This window comes from Aedes aegypti, chromosome 2, assembly GCF_002204515.2.
Source record: "Aedes aegypti strain LVP_AGWG chromosome 2, AaegL5.0 Primary Assembly, whole genome shotgun sequence".
Classification (NCBI taxonomy): Eukaryota; Metazoa; Arthropoda; class Insecta; order Diptera; family Culicidae; genus Aedes; species Aedes aegypti.
Window position 1 is genome coordinate 104,262,404 of NC_035108.1, and position 19,509 is coordinate 104,281,912.

At 40.1% G+C, this 19,509-nt stretch overlaps 1 protein-coding gene across 13 annotated transcripts in view; it reads right to left on the reverse strand.

Annotated features, from left to right (window-relative positions):
• Positions 1-19,509, reverse strand: part of LOC5576845 (PTB domain-containing adapter protein ced-6) — a 271,935-nt gene that overhangs the window by 13,743 nt on the left and 238,683 nt on the right. For 6 of the 13 annotated variants that reach the window (XM_021841805.1, XM_021841809.1, XM_021841803.1 and 3 more), the window contains exons 3-10: positions 12,898-13,166; positions 12,674-12,838; positions 12,319-12,608; positions 3,029-3,276; positions 2,863-2,963; positions 2,501-2,801; positions 2,324-2,439; positions 1,517-2,200 (exon numbers count right to left, since the gene is read on the reverse strand). In XM_021841805.1, the coding sequence (XP_021697497.1) occupies positions 1,517-2,200; positions 2,324-2,439; positions 2,501-2,801; positions 2,863-2,963; positions 3,029-3,276; positions 12,319-12,608; positions 12,674-12,838; positions 12,898-13,038 (2,046 nt within the window). In that variant the 5' untranslated portion in view covers positions 13,039-13,166. The remainder of the gene's footprint in view (positions 1-1,516; positions 2,201-2,323; positions 2,440-2,500; positions 2,802-2,862; positions 2,964-3,028; positions 3,277-12,318; positions 12,609-12,673; positions 12,839-12,897; positions 13,167-19,509) is intronic. The other 7 variants (XM_021841814.1, XM_021841816.1, XM_021841811.1 and 4 more) reach the window with 2 other exon arrangements.

The following is a 19,509-nucleotide window of genomic DNA, read 5'->3' on the forward strand; positions in this document are numbered from 1 at the left end:
TGGTCTTCTGCAAAATTGTAGCAGAGAAGATTTCATTTCGGGGGATTTTGTGAACATAGAATATTTTAATGAGGAGTTAGTGGGCTGAACACAAAACGTCGACCTTCTCCATAGTAATTTCTATATCAGTTTCAAAAACCTTGCTCAGCGTAATTTCCTCCGAATGATGTTGAACTTTGGGAGGATGCCGTTGACCTTAATTGACATCATTTAAGCAAAGGGAAGTCAAATTTCAAAATTTGCAACAGCCTAGGGCCCCGCCTAGCATGATAAAATTGATGTCTGATTGTAGTTCCTAACGATAAAATGCTTTACACCATAGGTTGTAGGTGTTTGAATAAATTCAACTATTGAATAATTGTAATTTTTAATTTGAAATACATCCGAGGGGTCTTCCTTAGTCGAGTGGTTAGAGTCCGCAGCTACAAATCAAAGCCATGCTGAAGGTGTCTGGGTTCGATTCCCGGTCGGTCCCGGATCTTTTCGTAATGGAAATTTCCCTGACTTCCCTGAGCATAAAGTATAATTGTACCTGCCACACGATATACGAATGCGAAAATGGCAACTTTGGCAAAGAAAGTTCTCAGTTAATAACTGTGGAAGTGCTCATAAGAACACTAAGCTGAGAAGCAGGCTCTGTCTCAGTGAGGACGTTAATGCCAAGAAGAAGAAGAAGAATAAGAAACAAAAGAAGAAGAATATCCATCCGAGTAAATTATGCATTACTGTAAGGCGACTCTTAACTCCTGAAGGAAATTTGGAAACCCAGATTGAATTCTTTGTTTAAATGCGGGTGAAATCCAGGAGCAATTCAAACCGTATTTCCCGCTATAATCCATTGGGTTATCCCTGCAGTAAAAATCACTTAACGATCTGTACGAAAAAAAGCGATTTGCCTAGGACCAGTGGAGCAAACTTATCCATTCGGTGGCTAGCTTATTGCCAATTGTGATCCATCAAGTATCAAGTAAGTAATTCCAGAGAGGATTCCTCAAGGATCAGAAAAATATTCGGATAAGGTTCTCGTTCATTCCCTCGAGTGATTCTTTAAATTGAAAACAAAAAAAAAGAAAATTATTCAAATGTTTCTGTAGGAACCTGTACAGGAAAATCAATGAAACGCAATGTAGTGGATCGTGAATATACATGACCTTGCATGACTTAAACTATATAGCTATTCCAACAGGGTTAGTCCATCCTAAAACCTAAAGGACATAACAAACGAACAACTACATACATAATCAAAAAACATACAGACAATGCAACACTTGTACAAACATAGTGAAAATGATGTGGCACACAGTTCAACGAAACTTCAAGGAGCGGTAGACTAACCCAGAATATGAGATATTACGAATTTAGCATTCTAGGCTATGTTTAAATGTGCCTAGTAGGTTTCGATTGATAATGTCCATGCATCACTTCTATGGGACAGTCTACCGCCAGAGACAATTCACAAACACGGAAACGCCGGCGGGAATCGGTTCCACCTCCGTTCACAATCTGCCATAAATACCTTCTCGTGGAACTGTGTCCCGCTGGCCCCAACGATCACACGTGCACCATTCAAACCGTGACTACCCACAGTGCCGGAAGCCGTGCCCACAATGGAAGCACCCTTGCCACCGAATTCCACCTTCGAGGCCGTCGCTCCACGTCGCTGCTGATAGTAATTGGTATTGCTTAAATCTTTCTTGAATTCATTAAAAGCCGATAAAGCAAAGCCTTGGAACAAGGCTTCCGATTCGACCGACGCCGACGCCGAGGATGGCTGCTGGGTGGCAACGGTACCGGCGGATGAAACATGAGGTGCGGGTGAGATACTACCGGTTAGTGTGTTGTCCCCATCGGACGCATTCTGGAACACATCGTACGAACTGTGCCCATTAATGACAGTGGTCAGCGGATTGCCACGGAGCATACTTTTGGCCGGAACGGCCAGCGTTGCGAACGGGTTCAACTTGGCCGCTTGCGTCGCCAACGGCCCGCTCGAAATGGGATTCATCGAAGTGGCCACCGGAAGCGTCGAAGGACCATTACGGAGACTACTATTGTTCAACGCTAGCACGCTGTCCAGTTTGGACGAATTGTCCGCTAAGATTCGCATCTCTTCGGAGAAGGAACTGACCGCTGGGAGGGTGGTCGAATTGCAGTTCACTGAGAAGGTCGAATCGTCGAAGGAACTTTCGAAGGATGTATCCTGTCGCGGGGAGGGTCGAAATTTTGTTACGTACTGTTATTGATGGCCCTCTTGGTACTACATAAATGCTAGGATTCTTCGATGGAAATAGAACAACGGGAGAGATAAGAGGAAAAAACTTACATCAAGGGCTTGTGGGTTGAAGGGCGCCGACCCAAACAGGTCCTGGTATCCGTTGCCATTGTTCTGGTGCGCTGGGGTTGTCCTACGCGGGGCGGTTTTCTGGGGTGGAGGAGCCACTGAAAAAAGGACCATTGCAACATTAGTTCCCAGAAGTGATCAAATGCGGACACAACTTACAAATTGGAGGAGGACTTGTGGGAGCACCGAATCCATTTGTGGTTCCATTGTTGCCGTTGGTAAATCCGGCGAGATTGTTGTTGTTGTTATTGTTGTTTGCGCTGGTGAACAGTTGTTGGCCTAAGCTCTGCTTCGGTGGTTCGAATCCGAAAAGATCGTTGCTGATCTTGTTGCCTCCGATCGATGGGCTGTCGTTGTCTGGCGCTCGCGGATCGAAATCACTGTCCGAGTCCGAGTTTAGCAGCAGACCTTCCATCTTGGTGCCCACCGAGGGTTTGAACGCCTCCAGTGTGCTGTTGATCTGGAGAATGAAACTCGCTGTAATCTTTGGCTGAAGCGTTTCAACAGAGATGTGTACTAACCTGATTCTGGATGTTCCGCGGTGGGACGATCGGAGCGAAGTGCTTCGGCGATGTTTCGATCAGCAGTTGATCGTCATTGTTTGGTAACGATACATCAATGCCTGCAAGGTTACAATGTTCCCAATTATCATCTACGTAGATCTCCATGGCATCCAAACGAGCTTACCCAAATCTGGCGTCTTGCTACCGTTGACGGCGGCCACGTGGCTGTCGATGCCATTCTCCATCGCCGGGACCTCGCAGATGTCCCGCAGGCCGAGCCTCAGCAGGAGTTTGTCCAAGTCCGGCTTGGACACCAGCTCCGAGAGGTCCTTCAACCGTTGACGGTACGCGTTGACTGTGCTTTCGAGCTGTTTGTTCTGGGAGTGAAGTTTGCTCGACTCGACGGTCTTGCCACTGTCGTTCACGTAACGCCTATGGGAATGGATCGAATACAGAGTGAGTTTTCAAAAAATACCTAGGATCTGTATTTCAAAAATGCCCTTATCAAGCTATGAACCAGAATGTTCAGCGTAAAATCATGTAAACCGATCATTCTTGTTTGCAATTTCACTTTCTAGATGCAAGAAAGCATGCAATATTGGCGAATGTTGGATAGAAGATCATGAAATGTTTCAGTTTCACTCAAGATTGCAAGCATTTTCGAATGCAATGAAACAGTTTACATTATGTATCGTTGAATATTCTGTTATAACTCGTTTTACATGATTATCATAAAAGTTTACGTGTCATGTAAATTTAGGATTTTTTGCTGTGTAGTGGAGTAATGAGTAGAGGAGAAGATTTATGATCTTGTGGTCGAAAGTTCAATTCTCGTTTATATTTTTGTTTTAATTTTTCTTATCTCCCAAGTATTTTGCAACAAACAATTTCATTATGACATAAATATGTTGCAAACATACTCCGCCTCTTGCGCTTTTTGCGTTGTTATTCAGTGCAATTGTAGGTCATATTTTCAACAATTAGTATCAAGAGATATTTTTTTCTTGAGTTGAAACAAACTGTGCTGCTTGGGGAGGAGTACCAGGAGGTTTTAGAGGAGAGGAATGCAGCTGCAATCCTGCAGCATGGTACGCAGAAAAACGTGGAATGATACAGACTGAAGCGAAAACAGCAAACCCGCCTATTCCGGCACAAAAAGCGCCAACTGGAAGAGGTGGAATGCCAAGAGATGGAGTTGTTGTACCGTTCTCAAGAAACGCGGAAGTTCTATCAGAAGCTCAACACATCCGGCAAAAGCTTCGTGCCGCGAGCTGAAATGTGCCGGGATAAGGGGTCGTCCATAAATGACGTAGCATTTTAGGGGGGAGGAGATCTTTACGAATTTGTTACGATGTGTGACAAGGGGGAGGGAGGGGTCCCAACTTGTGGACGTAGCATTTTGAATAATTTCGGTAAAAAGAGTAGCACTGAAAAAAAAAATTACACACAGTTTTTTTTATTAAACTTTTTTGTCTGAATTATTAAACTTAAGTTATAAAATTATGATTCAGCTTCAAATCATTTATATGGTCTCGATAATAAAGATAATAATAATAAGATATTTATTCAGTGCGTTTAATGTTGCAGGAGATCTCCACTCAGTCAACTCAACGATTTGATGGAACAGCCTGTATAATAATGATGACGACAAATTCGAGTGTTATCCTTAATTTGTTAATTATCCTATAATTAAGTTGTTTAAATCACTCGATAATTCAGCAAAAGCGCATTTTTATTATCTCATTGTTTCACTATGAGTTGTGTAAGAATATTTCAGTAAGGGTTTTTTTTACATTTTCAGCTGTAAACTTGTTTTAGGATTTAACACAAGCGAAAAAGTACTACAGAATATAATGTAACCTAAATTAAACCAAATAAAAAAAACTGGGAACCACAATTATGTAACTTAAACAGGAAATAAGTTAGTTCAAACTGTTTACTTAATGATTTTTGAGCGCTACGGTATATAAAACTATCAATCGTCAGATTATCGTGACGTTTCGATCAGTAATTAATATAAAATAATATAAAACTTTGTTTTGAATTTCAGGATTTTTATGTTTCGTTTTAGCTGAGCAAAACAAATAAAAAAATTAGGGGGGAGGGGTGCTAGATCTGTTACGTATTTTTCAATGGAGGGTATCAGCATTTGTGCCTAAATGCTACGAGGGGAGAGAGGGGGGAGGTAAAAAATCAGTGAAAAAATGCTACGTCATTTATGGACGGCCCCTAAGAATGGGAGCATCTTGACGGACGGGCGCGAGGTGATTGAAAGGTGGAAGAAGCACTACGATGAACACCTGAATGACGCAGAGAACACAGACACAGAAGGTCAGGACAGCGGACAGTGGAAACCAACCAGCTTCCACGATGGGGGAAGTTAAGGATGCCAGTCAACAGCTCAAAAACAACAAGGCCGCTGGTAAGAATGATATCGGCCCGGATAGGTTGGCCGCTTATTTGCATCGGCTGAAAGTCAGAATCTGAGAAACGGAACAGCTACCGGAGGAGTGGAAGCAAGGCGTTATATGCCCCATCTACAAAAAGGGTGACAAATTGGACCGTGAATATTAATGTGCAATGACTATCTTAAACGAAAACTACAAAGTGCTATCTCAGATTATCTCAGATTATCGCAAACTACAAAGTGCTATCTCAGACGACATGTATATTATTGGGAGAAAATTTGAAACTGTGGCAGATTTGTTCACCCGTCTGAAACGCCAAGCCACTAGAGTCGAACTGGTGGTGAATGCGTCAAAAACGAAGCGATAATTGCAAATAGCAGCGATAGACGGGAATACTTTCGAGGTGGTTGACGATTCCTGGCTGATGGCTGACAACAATGTTAGTTGAGAAATACGAAGGCCCATCATCTGTATTAGTCGTACCTAGTATGGGCTCCAGATGAAACTATGCTAGAAAAAAAATCACCCCCGCACCAAATGCACGAAGTACAAAACTCTCATAAGACTAGTAGTCCTCTACGGGCATGAAACGTGGACGATGTTCAAGGAGGACCTGCAAGCTCTTGGAGTTTGCGAACGCCGAGTGCTAAGAACCATTTTAAGAAGGTATGTAGCGGCGAAGGATAAGCCACTAGTGCACCTAATTCTACGGTGAACCCAGTATCCAGAAGATTGCCAAAGTTGGAAGGATGGTGCTCGCTTCAAATTCGGTTGGAACAAGAAGGCACGGGGCGCAGCAAGCTAGGTGAATTGACCAGGTGCACCAGGATCTGGAGAGCGTATGTTGCGGTCGAGGATGGAGAGACGCTAACATCAGGCGAGGTTTCATCAAGTTAATTGATGTAGAACCAAATAAATATATAATAATATTTTTGAGGCTCTGCCTTGAATAGCTCCATGAGTTATTCCTATTATTCTTAGAAAAATAAAGAAAATGTTTGAATTATTATAGTGATCAGGAACCAAGACTACTATGGTGAAGTTGAAATGGGTGAAGATCCAGCTTATTAAAATTGTTGCAATTCTGAAAGTACACAAAAAACATCCCAAATGATCTCTTAAAGGTGCTCTCGGGATTTAAGGAGAAATTTAAAATATACCAGAATCTCAGACGAATTATTAGGATTAACATCTAAATAAACCTTCTACTCTTGGAAAATTTAACATTAATAGGGTAATGACTGTTTATTTTGTTCTCAAACGCTAACAGTTGGCGCCAGCAGCAAAAATTACAGACAACAACCTTTCGAACATTCAGTTTCTCTTACCGGCCGCCGAGCGACGACACTGTTGTTTGTATGTCACCCTCTGATCGCGCTACGCTGGATTCTCAAATTTCTCAAACTTTCAACACAAGCGCATGGAAGAATGGTAGTCGGAGAACTGTCAAAACGTATGAAAAATAATGAAAATCGTAAATTGCTTACAATTAGGAAACTGGATCAAAAAAATAGTGATTAGAAATCAAGTGTAAAGTGAATACATAACTTTTTGTGTTTAGTTTATCTTCCGTGGTGCTTTCTTTGCTTCAGGGTTTCGTTTTTACTACCATTGAAAAAGAGCCATCTATTGCCTTTTCAGTTTTGAATATCGCCCTATTCCGCAAAATTGAACTTGGACTGTGTCTTTTAAACAATTCTAACAATATTTAAATCAAGGTTTTGAAATTTTGGTGATGCATGTTATTTTAGTTATAAATTGCATCATGGAAAACATACTTCGTAAGGTTCGAAAATCTAGTAGTAACTTTGGGTTACATACACTACCCGTCATAAATACGGACTCACTAAAATAAGTATTGCAATACTCAGCTGAATAATGAATCACACCCAAAAAGTTTAGCATCACCTCAAAACAGGTCAATTCACATTGCTATATCTCGAGATCCTTACGACTTGCAAAGAAGCGATCTTCAGCAAAGTTGTTCAGGGGATCAAGGACATCCGGAAAGCAAACAGTTTTGTTCGCGATTTGCCGCTAGGTAGCGCTAGTGAGCATGTAGAATTGAGCATTTCAAACTAGTTCTAGCTTGTGATCCATAAGAGATAGAAAGTTCGGGTCTTCGGCAAAGTTGCTCAGGGATTCGAGGACATCCGGAAAGCGAACAGTTTAGTTCGCGATTTTGCCGCTAGGTGGTGCTAGTGAGCATGTGTAATTGAGCATCTTAAACTAGTTTAGTTCGCGATTTGGCCGCTAGGTAGCGCTAGTGAGCATGCAAAATTGAGCATTTCAAACTAGTTCTAGCTTGTGATCCATAAGAGATAGAAAGTTCGGGTCTTTGGCAAGTAAAGAACAGAAATAAAGTAGAGGACATCCAAATATCAATTTTTTTGGTTCGCGATTTTGCCTCTAGGTTGCACTAGTACGCATATTTAATTAAATATATGAAACAAATTCTATCTTTGGAGCCAAATGAGATAGAAGGTTTGAGTCTTCGACAAAGTTGTTCGGAAAGTCAAGGGCATCCAGGAAACAGTTTACTCTGGAGGGATGACTGTACCTAAACATTATGAATTTGATAAGATAGAATTTTTCAGAATGTTGTTCAGAAATCCTTTGGCATTTGGAAGCTGAAGTGATTAGGGACGGAATCATATTAAATTGGAGTAATTCAGGTCTGATCAAATGTATATTCAAGTGTATCATATCTGATTCGAATTCTAGTGATTCTGGTATGACTTATTCCATGTGCGAGTGACTCAGTCAGGACTCATATTCATCATATTCAAATTATTCAAGCCAGTTATCTCTTCATATACAAGTGGTTCAAGTTTGATTGACTTCATATCCAAGTGATTGATGTCTGATTCTATCTTTATATTCATGTCTTTCGGGTTTGATTCACTCTATATTCAAGAAATTCAGGTTTGACTTGAATATGGATTAAACAAAAATCATGTCAAATTTACTCCATGTTCAAGTGACTCAGGATTGATTAATTTTATATTCAATAGATTCAAGTTTAGTTCTCTCCATACCCGCAGGTCTTTCACGTCAGATTCACTTATTAAGTGATTCAGAATTGATTCAATTCATATTCAAGTGATTCAGTTTGCTCCATTTCCTAGTGATTCTAATCTGATTCACTCGAATTCGACTGTTTTAGGTTAGATTCATTGATATTCAAATGATTTCAAGTGATTCACTTCATTTTCAAATGTTTCAGTTTTGATAAGCTCATATTCAAGTGATTCACATCTATCAGTCCATTCATATTCATCTGATATCAAAATTCATCTTCATATTCAAGTGAATCGTGTCTGAGTTACTTCATATTCAATTGATTCAGATGTCATACACCAGACTACAATTACTCTGGTTTGTTTCGCCTCGTTATTCAATTATTAAGGTTTATTTTAGTTCACGTCTCAGTACTTCAGAGCTTATTTACTCATTTTAAAGTGGTTCAGGTCTGATTTATTTCATATTCAAGTATTTCAGGTTTGGTTCACTTAATATTCAAGTGATTCAGGTCTGATTCACTTAATGTTGAACTAGTTTGAAACTAGCGCCAAACCAAATTGTTTGTCTTCCGGATGTCCTTGACCTTCTAAACAACTTTGCCGAAGACCCGAACTTTCTACAGTCGACTCTCCTCATCTCGATGTTCTACATCTCGATATCTCTCCCTAAGTCGATAATTGCTTCGGTCCCTTCGTTCTGCGTATATTTTCACTTTCCATATCTCGATATCCTCCTTATCTCGATATCTCTCTATCTCGATGTGATTTTCGTTCCCGATTATCCCTCCGTATGTCGATATGCTCGTTATCAATGGTAACTAGACTGGATTTTAGGGACTCAAAACAATTAGCGAAGACAAAATGACGTCTGTTTGTTTTTGATTGTCCTTGAAACGGAGTGATTTTCAATCTAGTATTCTATAAAAACTTGTTCTATGTCTCGATCGCTCCACATCTCGATGGTCCCTTCGATATCGAGATGTGGAGAGGCGACTGTATCTCTTATGGATCACCAGGTAGAACTAGTTTGAAATATTCACTTCTTAGAATTCCGTGAAAATTTGCTATTTTGTTACTTATCCGAAATAAGGATACACGTATTTTTGGATTTTTTGATTAGGGTGACCATTTCCGAAATAGAGTGACCAGAAAAATCGCGATTTTGCAAAATTTTTATTTTAAAAAAAATTATATCTTTTGAACCGTTCGACCGATTTTCAATCTTTTTGGACGAAATGAAGGCTAAAGATTTTGACTTTTCAGGAAAAATGTAAAATTTTACAAAAATTGTGTTTTTTACATGGAAAAACTCAATAGTTTCCGTTTTTTCGTGTTTTGAAGGCCTCGGGACCAAAGGGGCTATCGCTGTTCTCATTTTATTAAAAAAGATTGGAAATCGGTTGAGCTGTTCAAAAGTTATGATTTTTTTTAAACATTACAAATCTAATGCGCTTAGATCTACAGTGTGTGCCGATGAAAAATGACTGATTTTTTATTTTCAAAAAAATATATCTCAAAAACTAAAAAACATACATCGCTGAAAATTTGACAGTATACGTAAAATTTTCTGAACTTACAAGAAAAAGTGAGAACAGCGATAGCCCCTTTGGTCCCGAGGCCTTCAAAACGGAACAGAAACGGAAACTATTAAGTTTTTTTCATGTAAAAAACACAATTTTGGTGAAATTTTATATTTTTCCTGAAAAGTCAAAATCTTTAGCCTTCATTTCGTCCAAAAAGATTGAAAATCAGTCGAACGGTTCAAAAGTTATAATATTTTTTAAAATAAAAATTTTGCAAAATCGCGATTTTTCTGGTCACCCTATTTCGGAAATGGTCACCCTAATCAAAAAATCCAAAAATACGTGTATCCTTATTTCGAAGGAACAAAATAGCAAATTTCCACGGAATTCGGAGACCCACTAGATCGGTTTTTCATGGAATGGCTGAATGTGAAATCACCTGATTTGAGGTGATGCTAAACTTTTCAGGGTGATTCAATATTCAGCTGAGTGTTGCAATACTTATTTTAGTGAGTCCGTATTTATGACGGGTAGTGTATATACTGGTCACACTATTATGGGTCATTTGCATTTGAATTGCGTGTGGAAACGAGTGACTAAAAATCGACCAAGTAACACCGAAAACATATTTTTTAGTAGCAGATATCAAATCTTGTCATAAAAGTGTAATGTAAACGAAATCCATTACATATTTTGTATTATTATTGCTATAAAATAGCTTTCAAAAAACATATCACGTCGATAAAATAATCGGAAAGTGAGAGCTTCTTTTAGTTAAATGATTGCTCTTTAAACTAAAATATAACTCTTTTGAAACTTATGCTTTCAATATAGTGTATAGAATTCATGTTACATTAATGTTTTTTTAATGTATTTTACACAAGATTCAAACTTTACGCATTTCAAAACAAGAATAAATCATAATAAATTATAGCTATATTTAAGTTATTTTGATGTTATAATTGTTATCGGAAAAACAATCAAATTTATTCTGAGAGAGTATGTTGAAAATATGCTATATAATAAACGTTACAAAAAAATTTCGTGAGAATCAATTATAAAGTTGTTATTAGGATAGTATTATAACATAATTTCAACTTATTTTCAAATCAGAACGAAAAATTTCACATTTGGTTAAATAAATTTTATAGATTACAGCACCGGATAACAATAAGAATAACTATGAAATATTATGCCAGCGAAGCTTCAATCAATTAGTTTACTTTATTGGATTTACCTCAGTAAATTATGTGGTGTAGGCATGGAATATTTTAAATAGAGGAACATTTTAATGTATAATCAATGCGAATGTAGAGCATTGCTTAATAAAGGATCTCGGTTATCCGGAACACGAAAAAGGCACGGAGTACAACTGACTTAGGAATAATTTATTTAAACGAATTTAAAAGTGACCGTTCGCGTCACGTGGTTGGTACAGACTGAATTCAAAATTTTTCACTCGACAAGGCGGAGAGGCGATGGATTTAAAAAGTCGCCGCCTACTTCGTTTTCACTTAAATTAATTTTAAAATCAACCGTCCGCAAACTTATCACCAGCGCTGTAAGCTTTATGCACAATCTGCCATATTGTTTCTTTGTGGGGAATGAAACAAATTTCACCAAACATTAGAATTTGAGTAAACTTTTATTGCATTTTGGACATTTTATAATGGCGCGTGAATTATTGAAAGGTAAAATTGAAATTTACACCATACATTTCAAATCGCATTCTAAACATCCCAACTCTTCCTGAATATGATGCACTTCCAACGTTTTTCATCTTTGTATAATTCAGGATTAAAGATATCGTAACGTAGAAATCATTTTTCTATACGAGAAAGCCATTATTTTTTGAATGCAATTTCATTTTCGATTTTCTGTAAATTACTAGGCTTGCATGAAATTCGACATGGTTCTGATTATTCAGTAACAAACATATTTTTTACAAGGTATATCACTTGCAAATAGCTTTATTCTAACCAAAACATTGGCCTGTGTTATTGATAAATCAGCTTGTGTCGTAAAGATGTTATTTGTGGTTTTAAATAACTCAAAATAACAAATGAAATATTTCACAGTTCACATGTGTTCTATGTATATTTAATGCTGGAAAATAACTTTATTAGAACTTAAAATTATTCAAGATCTTATTGTTGTCTTTATTTCGTAGAGAATAAGTCTATAAACCATCTATTGAATGTTAATATAAATAGTTGATAGAACTATAAAATGTTATATAAGCCGCCATTTTTTGCGCATTTTTAGCTATACGAGTGTCAGATATATAGTTAATTATTCCAGAAAAATACAACAAGTGATGTACTAAACGTGAAATAATAACTCATATATAATTAGCTTTGTTACTTAGGATGACTCAGTGATCCATGATAGTGGGAGCAGTGTACCTTAATTATCACGTTTTGTAATGCGCATATTCTGCCCAAAATGCAGTTGAAAAGTCAATGGCTCTTCAAATAAATACCCTGCAAATTTAAATCCCTGTAGCAATCTGCTACTCACCTGTAGGCCAAATCGAACGCCTGCCCGATCGTGAGCGTGATGTCCGACGCCAGCTTGTTCGAGATGAACACGAAGCACTCGTGCTGGCCGCCATCCTGCTGCTGCTGTTGCTGCTGATGGTCACCCGAATGGGACGAATGCGTATCGTCACTGGCACTCAGCGATGGCGTCGCCGAACCGGATCCGGTTTTGGCAATAAAGCTGAAGAACTTTTTCACTCCCTTCTCGTCGGCACAGTAGGAGATTTTGTGCAGCGGAAACTGATGCAGGATCGTCTGGGTGCGGGGTTCCTGTCCGGGTGGGTGGAATGTTACGTTTTAGTAGGTTGTAGGACAGTGTAGATCTAAACGCTTACCTGTATTGCAACGCCATCCACGCTGATGGTTATTTCGACCTTTTTCGTCTTAACATTACTGCCTCCTTCCGCCTTCTTCATCTGCTGTGTGAATTGCAACCTCCGGATGGCTTCCTTGACCACTTCGATGCCCTTGGCCTGCTCGACTGGGGTACTTCCGAGGAACTGGAAAGGGGAACCGATTAGAGAACGACAGTTTTACATTCACGACGAGCTCAACTTACTTTGACTAGATAAGCGACATGGCCGTTGACCAGCACGTCCGGGGCGTGTAGCCAGTTGCGGCCGTTTTTTGTGTTCTTGGCATCGTTTCCGTTTTGGTTGTTGGAGTTCTGCTTGTTCCAGAACATCAGTGTGGACGCCATCGCGGCACCAGGTCGATCACTACTTCAGAGGCCCGGCGGATCACTTCGTCGGAGGACCTATCTTGACGGACGGAGCAAAGCCACGACGAGCTCCCGGCAGGCAGTTCTACACTCGATCAACTCGACGTCTGAAAGTGGAATGAGAGCGACAGAAAAAGAATGATAAGTCGTTGGTTGATAGTTCTACTGCGAAGTAGTCTCAATTGAGCACAGCAGAGACAGCACCCGGAGTTGAAGAGTGATGCTGCGCTGATGACGTCCTGGAGAGACGTTTCCGGTTACTGATAGGGCAGTACCCGAGCAGGAAGGTATTGCTAGCACCTACATACAGCATACTATTTTTTGGTATTATATCATAATTAGGTATTGTGCAGTAATTCAGCTATTGGCCAAACCACAATGTGTATTGTTAAGGTATTAAACATAATGTTTAAAACAATCAAAAATACCTCGGTGAGGTATTGATAAGTTATTGAGGACTGCTCGAGGTATTGAAAGACTGTTTAAAAATTTCATGTTTATATATACATCCATAATTTATTGCTTAGATATTGCAATACCTGATCCAATTAGCTATACATGATGGAAATGAAATAATGAAATGTTTCAATAGTAGTTCAATACCTCAAGGAGTCCTTAATGCTTTCAAATAGCGTAATGAAGAATTTTTAATTGTTTTAATCAATATTTTAATACCATAATTATACCAAATTGAGGATTGGACATTACCTGTGCTACTAAACAATACCTAATTAAGGTATACTTCCGATATATTGGTTGATCATACAGGTACCAATTATTCGTTCCTGATCGGGAAATTATCCATTAAAAAATATCTGAATTTGTTATTAAGCAATATCATTCTCCTGCTCGGAAAGCCAGGCGCGCAAATCGCACACGCTGGGTTTATCTAGCTTCGAGTGCAACTCCATGTGGGAGAGTATTGGGTTACAGTTGGGCAGCGATGGCGCCAGACTAGAACCTACATTCATGTTACAAATTGCGTACTTTGAACTAGATTCATCTGATTCTTCGGCCTGCGGTGCCGATCAATCGGGACGAGATTGTTTTGACATGGAGGCGATGCCTGGAAAACGCCTCTCGTGACGATAGGAATATAACTGCACATTTAGTAGTCGGTCCACTTTTGATGAATGGATGTAGGGGAAGATGGGGTACATGAGTCATAAGCAAAGTTTAGGTTCTTGATTTTTTTTAAATTTCTTCATTAGTATCATTTCAAACATTACTTTCTTACATCTAGTAGTTCTGTGTTTAGACAACAAATTGGTAAATAAATTAACATTTTGTTAAAAAGATATTACATTTCATTTGACGAAGAAGTTTAGAATTTTTACAGCTGAGTTGATTTCACATGCTTATAAGAGAAAAAAACGCTTTAAATTAACTTTACCTAGATAAAGGATTGCAACGTTCGTAATCAGCAAAACTTGAAACCCAGTCTACTGAAATTGCAACAATCAGTCCTAGCTGCAAAGCAGGACGCCGAGAAAGCCAAGGCACAACTTGGCAAGGTAGAAGGCGAAAGGGACACTAAGTCGTGTCAGACCGAAGCATTTTCCTTCACAGTCAACGCAAATACATCTGATGATATTATTCGATGCGCGATGCGAACCTTCCGAGGATGAATACGTGGCGAAAAGACGTATGGTTGCTAAGGGAAAAGTGACCTACGCGGCCGTCCTCCACAGCGGAAAAGCCATGCTCCACGATCAAGAGGACATGGCAACGGTAAAGAGGCAAAAACCGCTATCATTGCGTTTGGGCCTTTAGGCCAAGAAAGCAAAGAAAAAAGAGCCCCGGGATAGCCCGAACATGGCAGTGCATCCACAAGAACCACAGGCGCAAGGCAATTGTGGATACGAGTCGGAGAAAAGAAAGAAAGGAGAAAACCGAAATCGGAACCCAACGAGAATTCTAAACCGAAAACAGCGAAACGTAAAAATTTAGGCGAGGCCCTCGTTATCAAAACAGAGGAAGCGAAATACGCCGAGGTTCTGAAGGCGGTGCGAAGCACGGAGAAGTTATCGCCATTGGGCGCAGATGTGCGAAGCATAAGGCATAATCTTTGAATAAAGAATAAAGAACTAGGATTGGTGAAATGATCCTAGTCTTCTATAAGCAACTGGCACAAGAAGTACTTGGTGTCGAAGTTGATGTATGATCCTTTCCTGGTGAAGCGACTCTCCAGTGTAAAAATCTGGATAAGGTCACCGATGCAGTCGAGACCTCCAGCTGCCCTCAAAGAGCAGTGTGACATCGACGTAGTAAGGCCATCCACCTTAGAAAGGGCCCGCAGGGCACTCAAGTGGCAGCGACCAGGCTGACAGTCGTAGAGGCCAAAAAAGCGAAGACCTTGCACATACTCAAGGTAGGCTGGTCGGTTTTACGGCTGTGCATACTACAGCCTCCTGAAGTTTGCTCCAAGTGTTTCGGGAAGGGTCATAATTCGTGAAATTGTTGTTGCTGTGATATCACGAGCGTGTGATGCTTCCATGCCGAGAAAAGCCCCTCCTAGAAAGAACAGGCCGCCGGTGTATTGGTGGTGCGAATCAATTGCAAATCTTCGAGCAATCTGCCTTCGGGCTAGACAAAGAATACAACGCGCACGTACAGAAGCACAAAGAGAAGAACGCGGCTCTCAAAAAGGAAATCAAGAGTCGAAAACGGGCATGCTTTGATAGTCTATGCGAGAATGCTAATTCGAGTCCATGGGGTGACGCCTACAGAGTGGTAATGGCTAAGACCAAAGGTGCCATAGCGCCCCAAGAGAAGTCGCCCGAGTTGCTGCGATCGATAATCGATGTACTCTTCCCGCACCATCCCATAAGCCCATGGCCCCCAGCACCGTATGCGGCAGATGAAGGAGAACAGGTGGCGAAGGTGACGAACGAAGAGCTGGCAGAGGTCGTGAAATCATTCGCGTCAAACCAGGCACCGGGACCCGATGGAATCGCGAATTTTGCCTCAAAAGCGGCAGTGAATGCGGATCTGGACATGTTCAGAACCACGATGCAATGCTGCATATATCAAACAATCTACCTGGATTTATGGAAGCGACAGAAATTGGTGCTATTACCAAAGGTATGGAAAATCACCAGGTGACCTATCTGCTATATACGACGGGTAAGTTATCGAAGAGGTTGATCCTCAACAGACTAGTACCGTACACGGAAGGTGCGGACGGCCTGTCCAACAACCAGTTTGGATTCAGGAAAGGTAATCGGTCGTTCAGATAGCTGAGGTAGCAATCGAGCATAAAAGGAGCGGCATCCGTTACTGCACGGTTATCACTCTGGATGTGAAGAATGCGTTCAACAGCGTAAGCTGGGAAGCGATAGCCCACGCACTTCACCGCCTCAAAGTACCGGTGCAGTTGTGCAAGCTTCTAGAAAGCTATTTGGATGGTAGGATTCTACTGTATGACACAGAGGAGAGGCAGTAAAGCGTTCGAATTACCGCGGGAGTACCTGATTGCACCATAGAGTCCAAGCGATCCCTTAGGCGTCTTGGGGTAATGATCGATGACAAGCTCAGCTTCACTAGCCACGTTGAATATGCCTGTACCGGCGCTTTCGAGGATGATGTCTAACAACTCTGCTGTAATTGCCAGTAAACGCAAGCTCCTGGCAAACGTGGCGCTATCCATACTAAGGAATGGAAGATATGGTCAAAAGCGCTTAGAACGAGCAGAAACCTAAAGAGGTTGAAAAGCACGTACAGGATCATGTGCCTAAGAGTAGCAAGTGCATACCGAACGGTATCTAAAGAGATCGTGTGCATCATAGCCGGGGTGACGTCCATCGAGCTCATCATCAAGGAAGATGTTCAATGCTTCAACCAAAGAGGTACCAGAGGAGTCCGCGACACGTGTATAGTGGTAATGCTCAGAAGTTGGCAGCAGGAATGGGATAACTCCATTAAGGGTAGTTGGACTCATCGGCTAATACCAAATATGTCAGATTGGTATTAAAGTAACCATGGGGAAGTGAACTTCCACCTGACGCAGTTTCTGTCAGGACATGGTTGCTGTAGACAGTACCTGCATTGGTTCGGGCACTCAGAATCTCCTGCGTGTCCCAACTGTGCTGGTGTGGAGGAAACAGCGGAGCATGTCGTGTTCGATTGCCCCCGTTTCATTGCTGTGAGAGGTCACATGCTCGCTACACATGTTAGAATTGCAGCGCTTATGGCGCGGACCAAGAGTTGGCTGCAGAGGATTAGCCCTGCCGAGGCTGGTGCCTTGTAACATTGTTTAAGTTGGCTAGGAGAAGCAGTTTGCCTACGCTACTTCTGCTATATGTGTTGTGCTATATGCAAGAAATACTGTAAGATGGTTCCGGGGAGATAAGGGTCTGAGCCGAAGGGTAATGTCAATGCACTGTTAAGTTACATATGTTCTATAATTATGATTTTTGACGTGTTTGGAAAACAAAACACACAGTGGTTTAGGATGATTTTTACGAACAATTTTACGAATCTTTCAAAGGAAGTTGTAATGGTCACTTATGTCCATGGGCAGTTCCGATAATCTATTATGATATATAATAACGAACTCTGATAAGTTTGCAAGAAACTGCAGCTGCCAAGGATGATTTTATAATTTAATCATTTTTATGGATATTGCGAATTTTCCAGTGGACCAGGTTGTTTATCATTGAAGTAGTTCCAAACATGTGTGACGCTATCTTTCTACTGATCGGCACCTTTCTGATGAGATTTGGGTCGCTTCGTAAAACCAGACCAAAACCTCTTTGATCAGCTTTGTGCAAAAAAGGAAAAAAAAAACATATTTACCTCTCACAAGAACGTGGAAGGTTTCAAAGGAATGGCGTCAACGCTTAAAGGTGGTACAACTATTTCCATTCAATGAAAGCTAAAAACAATCGCTTGATAAATTGAGGAATTGAATTTTATGAGTTAAAATGTATTCATAGTTTCGCCTAATAATCTGATCTAATAACTCCTCTATGCGACAGAATTCCATGAGATTCAGATTACTAAAGCCTGTCCACGTTAAATTTCGGACACCCAAATAATGGCAGCAAAAAAAAGTTACTCATAATTCAACAAAAACAATTGTTTATTTCAGAATAAAAGAGTTATATCTACAAAATAAACAGTTGACAAGGATGTTAATCCTTCTTTCTGTAAAATTCTCGAACTTTCCAACTTTGCGAGCCACATTTCGCACAGAAAGATTGGGATTTTTCTCAATAATGGCTACCACCTTCTTATCCATTTGTCGGGAGCATACTTTTCGATTTGTTCCACTTCCAACCTTCCGATCCACAGTCAAGCGCTGGTCAAATGATTTGCAAACACTAAATACCGTACTTTTCGGTAGCTTTAGTTTTTTGGCAAGATCGCGTACCGATAAATTCGGATTTTGCTGCCGTTCAAACAAAATGCGTTTGCGCACTTCCACTTGATTGGACGCCATTTCAGTGAATGCTACGATAATGTAAACATGTTGTACCACGAAATAAAGTGGAGAGTTTCAGCTGTCATATAAGTGAAACGTTTCAGCAATCCGTGAAATAATTCAAAACCTACACTGAATAAAAAGTGTCCGAAATTTATCGTGGACAGGCTTTATTTTGAGACCATAAAAGTCCTTAACAATTTTACTACAACATGGTCCTCAAAATACTATATGGAAACGTTGTAATATTATTGGCCCAGTATAAGGTTCAATTACACCACTGTGCGGCAAAATTCCGTATGATTCAGACCACCATTAGTCTTAAACACCTACACACGCTGTGTATGAAACATCAGATTATAAAAATCGGATTTTTTTTTCTCGCTAAAGATCAGTATTCGGTTCATCTACCGTTTTGATTCATATCACGGAAATTTAAGGCCTCAGTGAAGTGTTACCCATCGAAAAGCATATAAAATAAATCAGTTTGTATGATTCCTCCGCGTCATCGAGCCTTAAAACCCCTTAGCTTTCGAATGGTGGGTGAAGATTTTGATTCCGAAACATGAATAATTTTAAATCAATGAAAATGTGTAGACTTCCCATGATTCTTATTCCGGACGCTTCCTTACTTTTGCCTTGATTTCCGGACACTTTGATTCCAATTCCGGACAGCTCATGAAAATCATCAATAGAGAATTCAAATGATCGATTGAAATCGCTAAACCACTAAACCGACGTCTAAGGCAGTTGGGCATTCTAGATTTTCATAGATATTTATGAAAAATGTTTATTAAAATAAGCTTCGAAAGTGCGAACTTTTGAACGGCAAAAATTGAAACATTTCGTGTGAAATGTTTCCCATACAAAGAAGAGTGTCCGGAATTAAAAGCTGTCCGTAATATGAATCAAAACGGTATATAAATAAAAATGGAATGGTGTTTGTATGTCACGAAATGACTTCTGAACGGGTCAACGGATTTAAATAATTATATTTCCGTTTTGTTCGTCAAGTGTTCCGACGT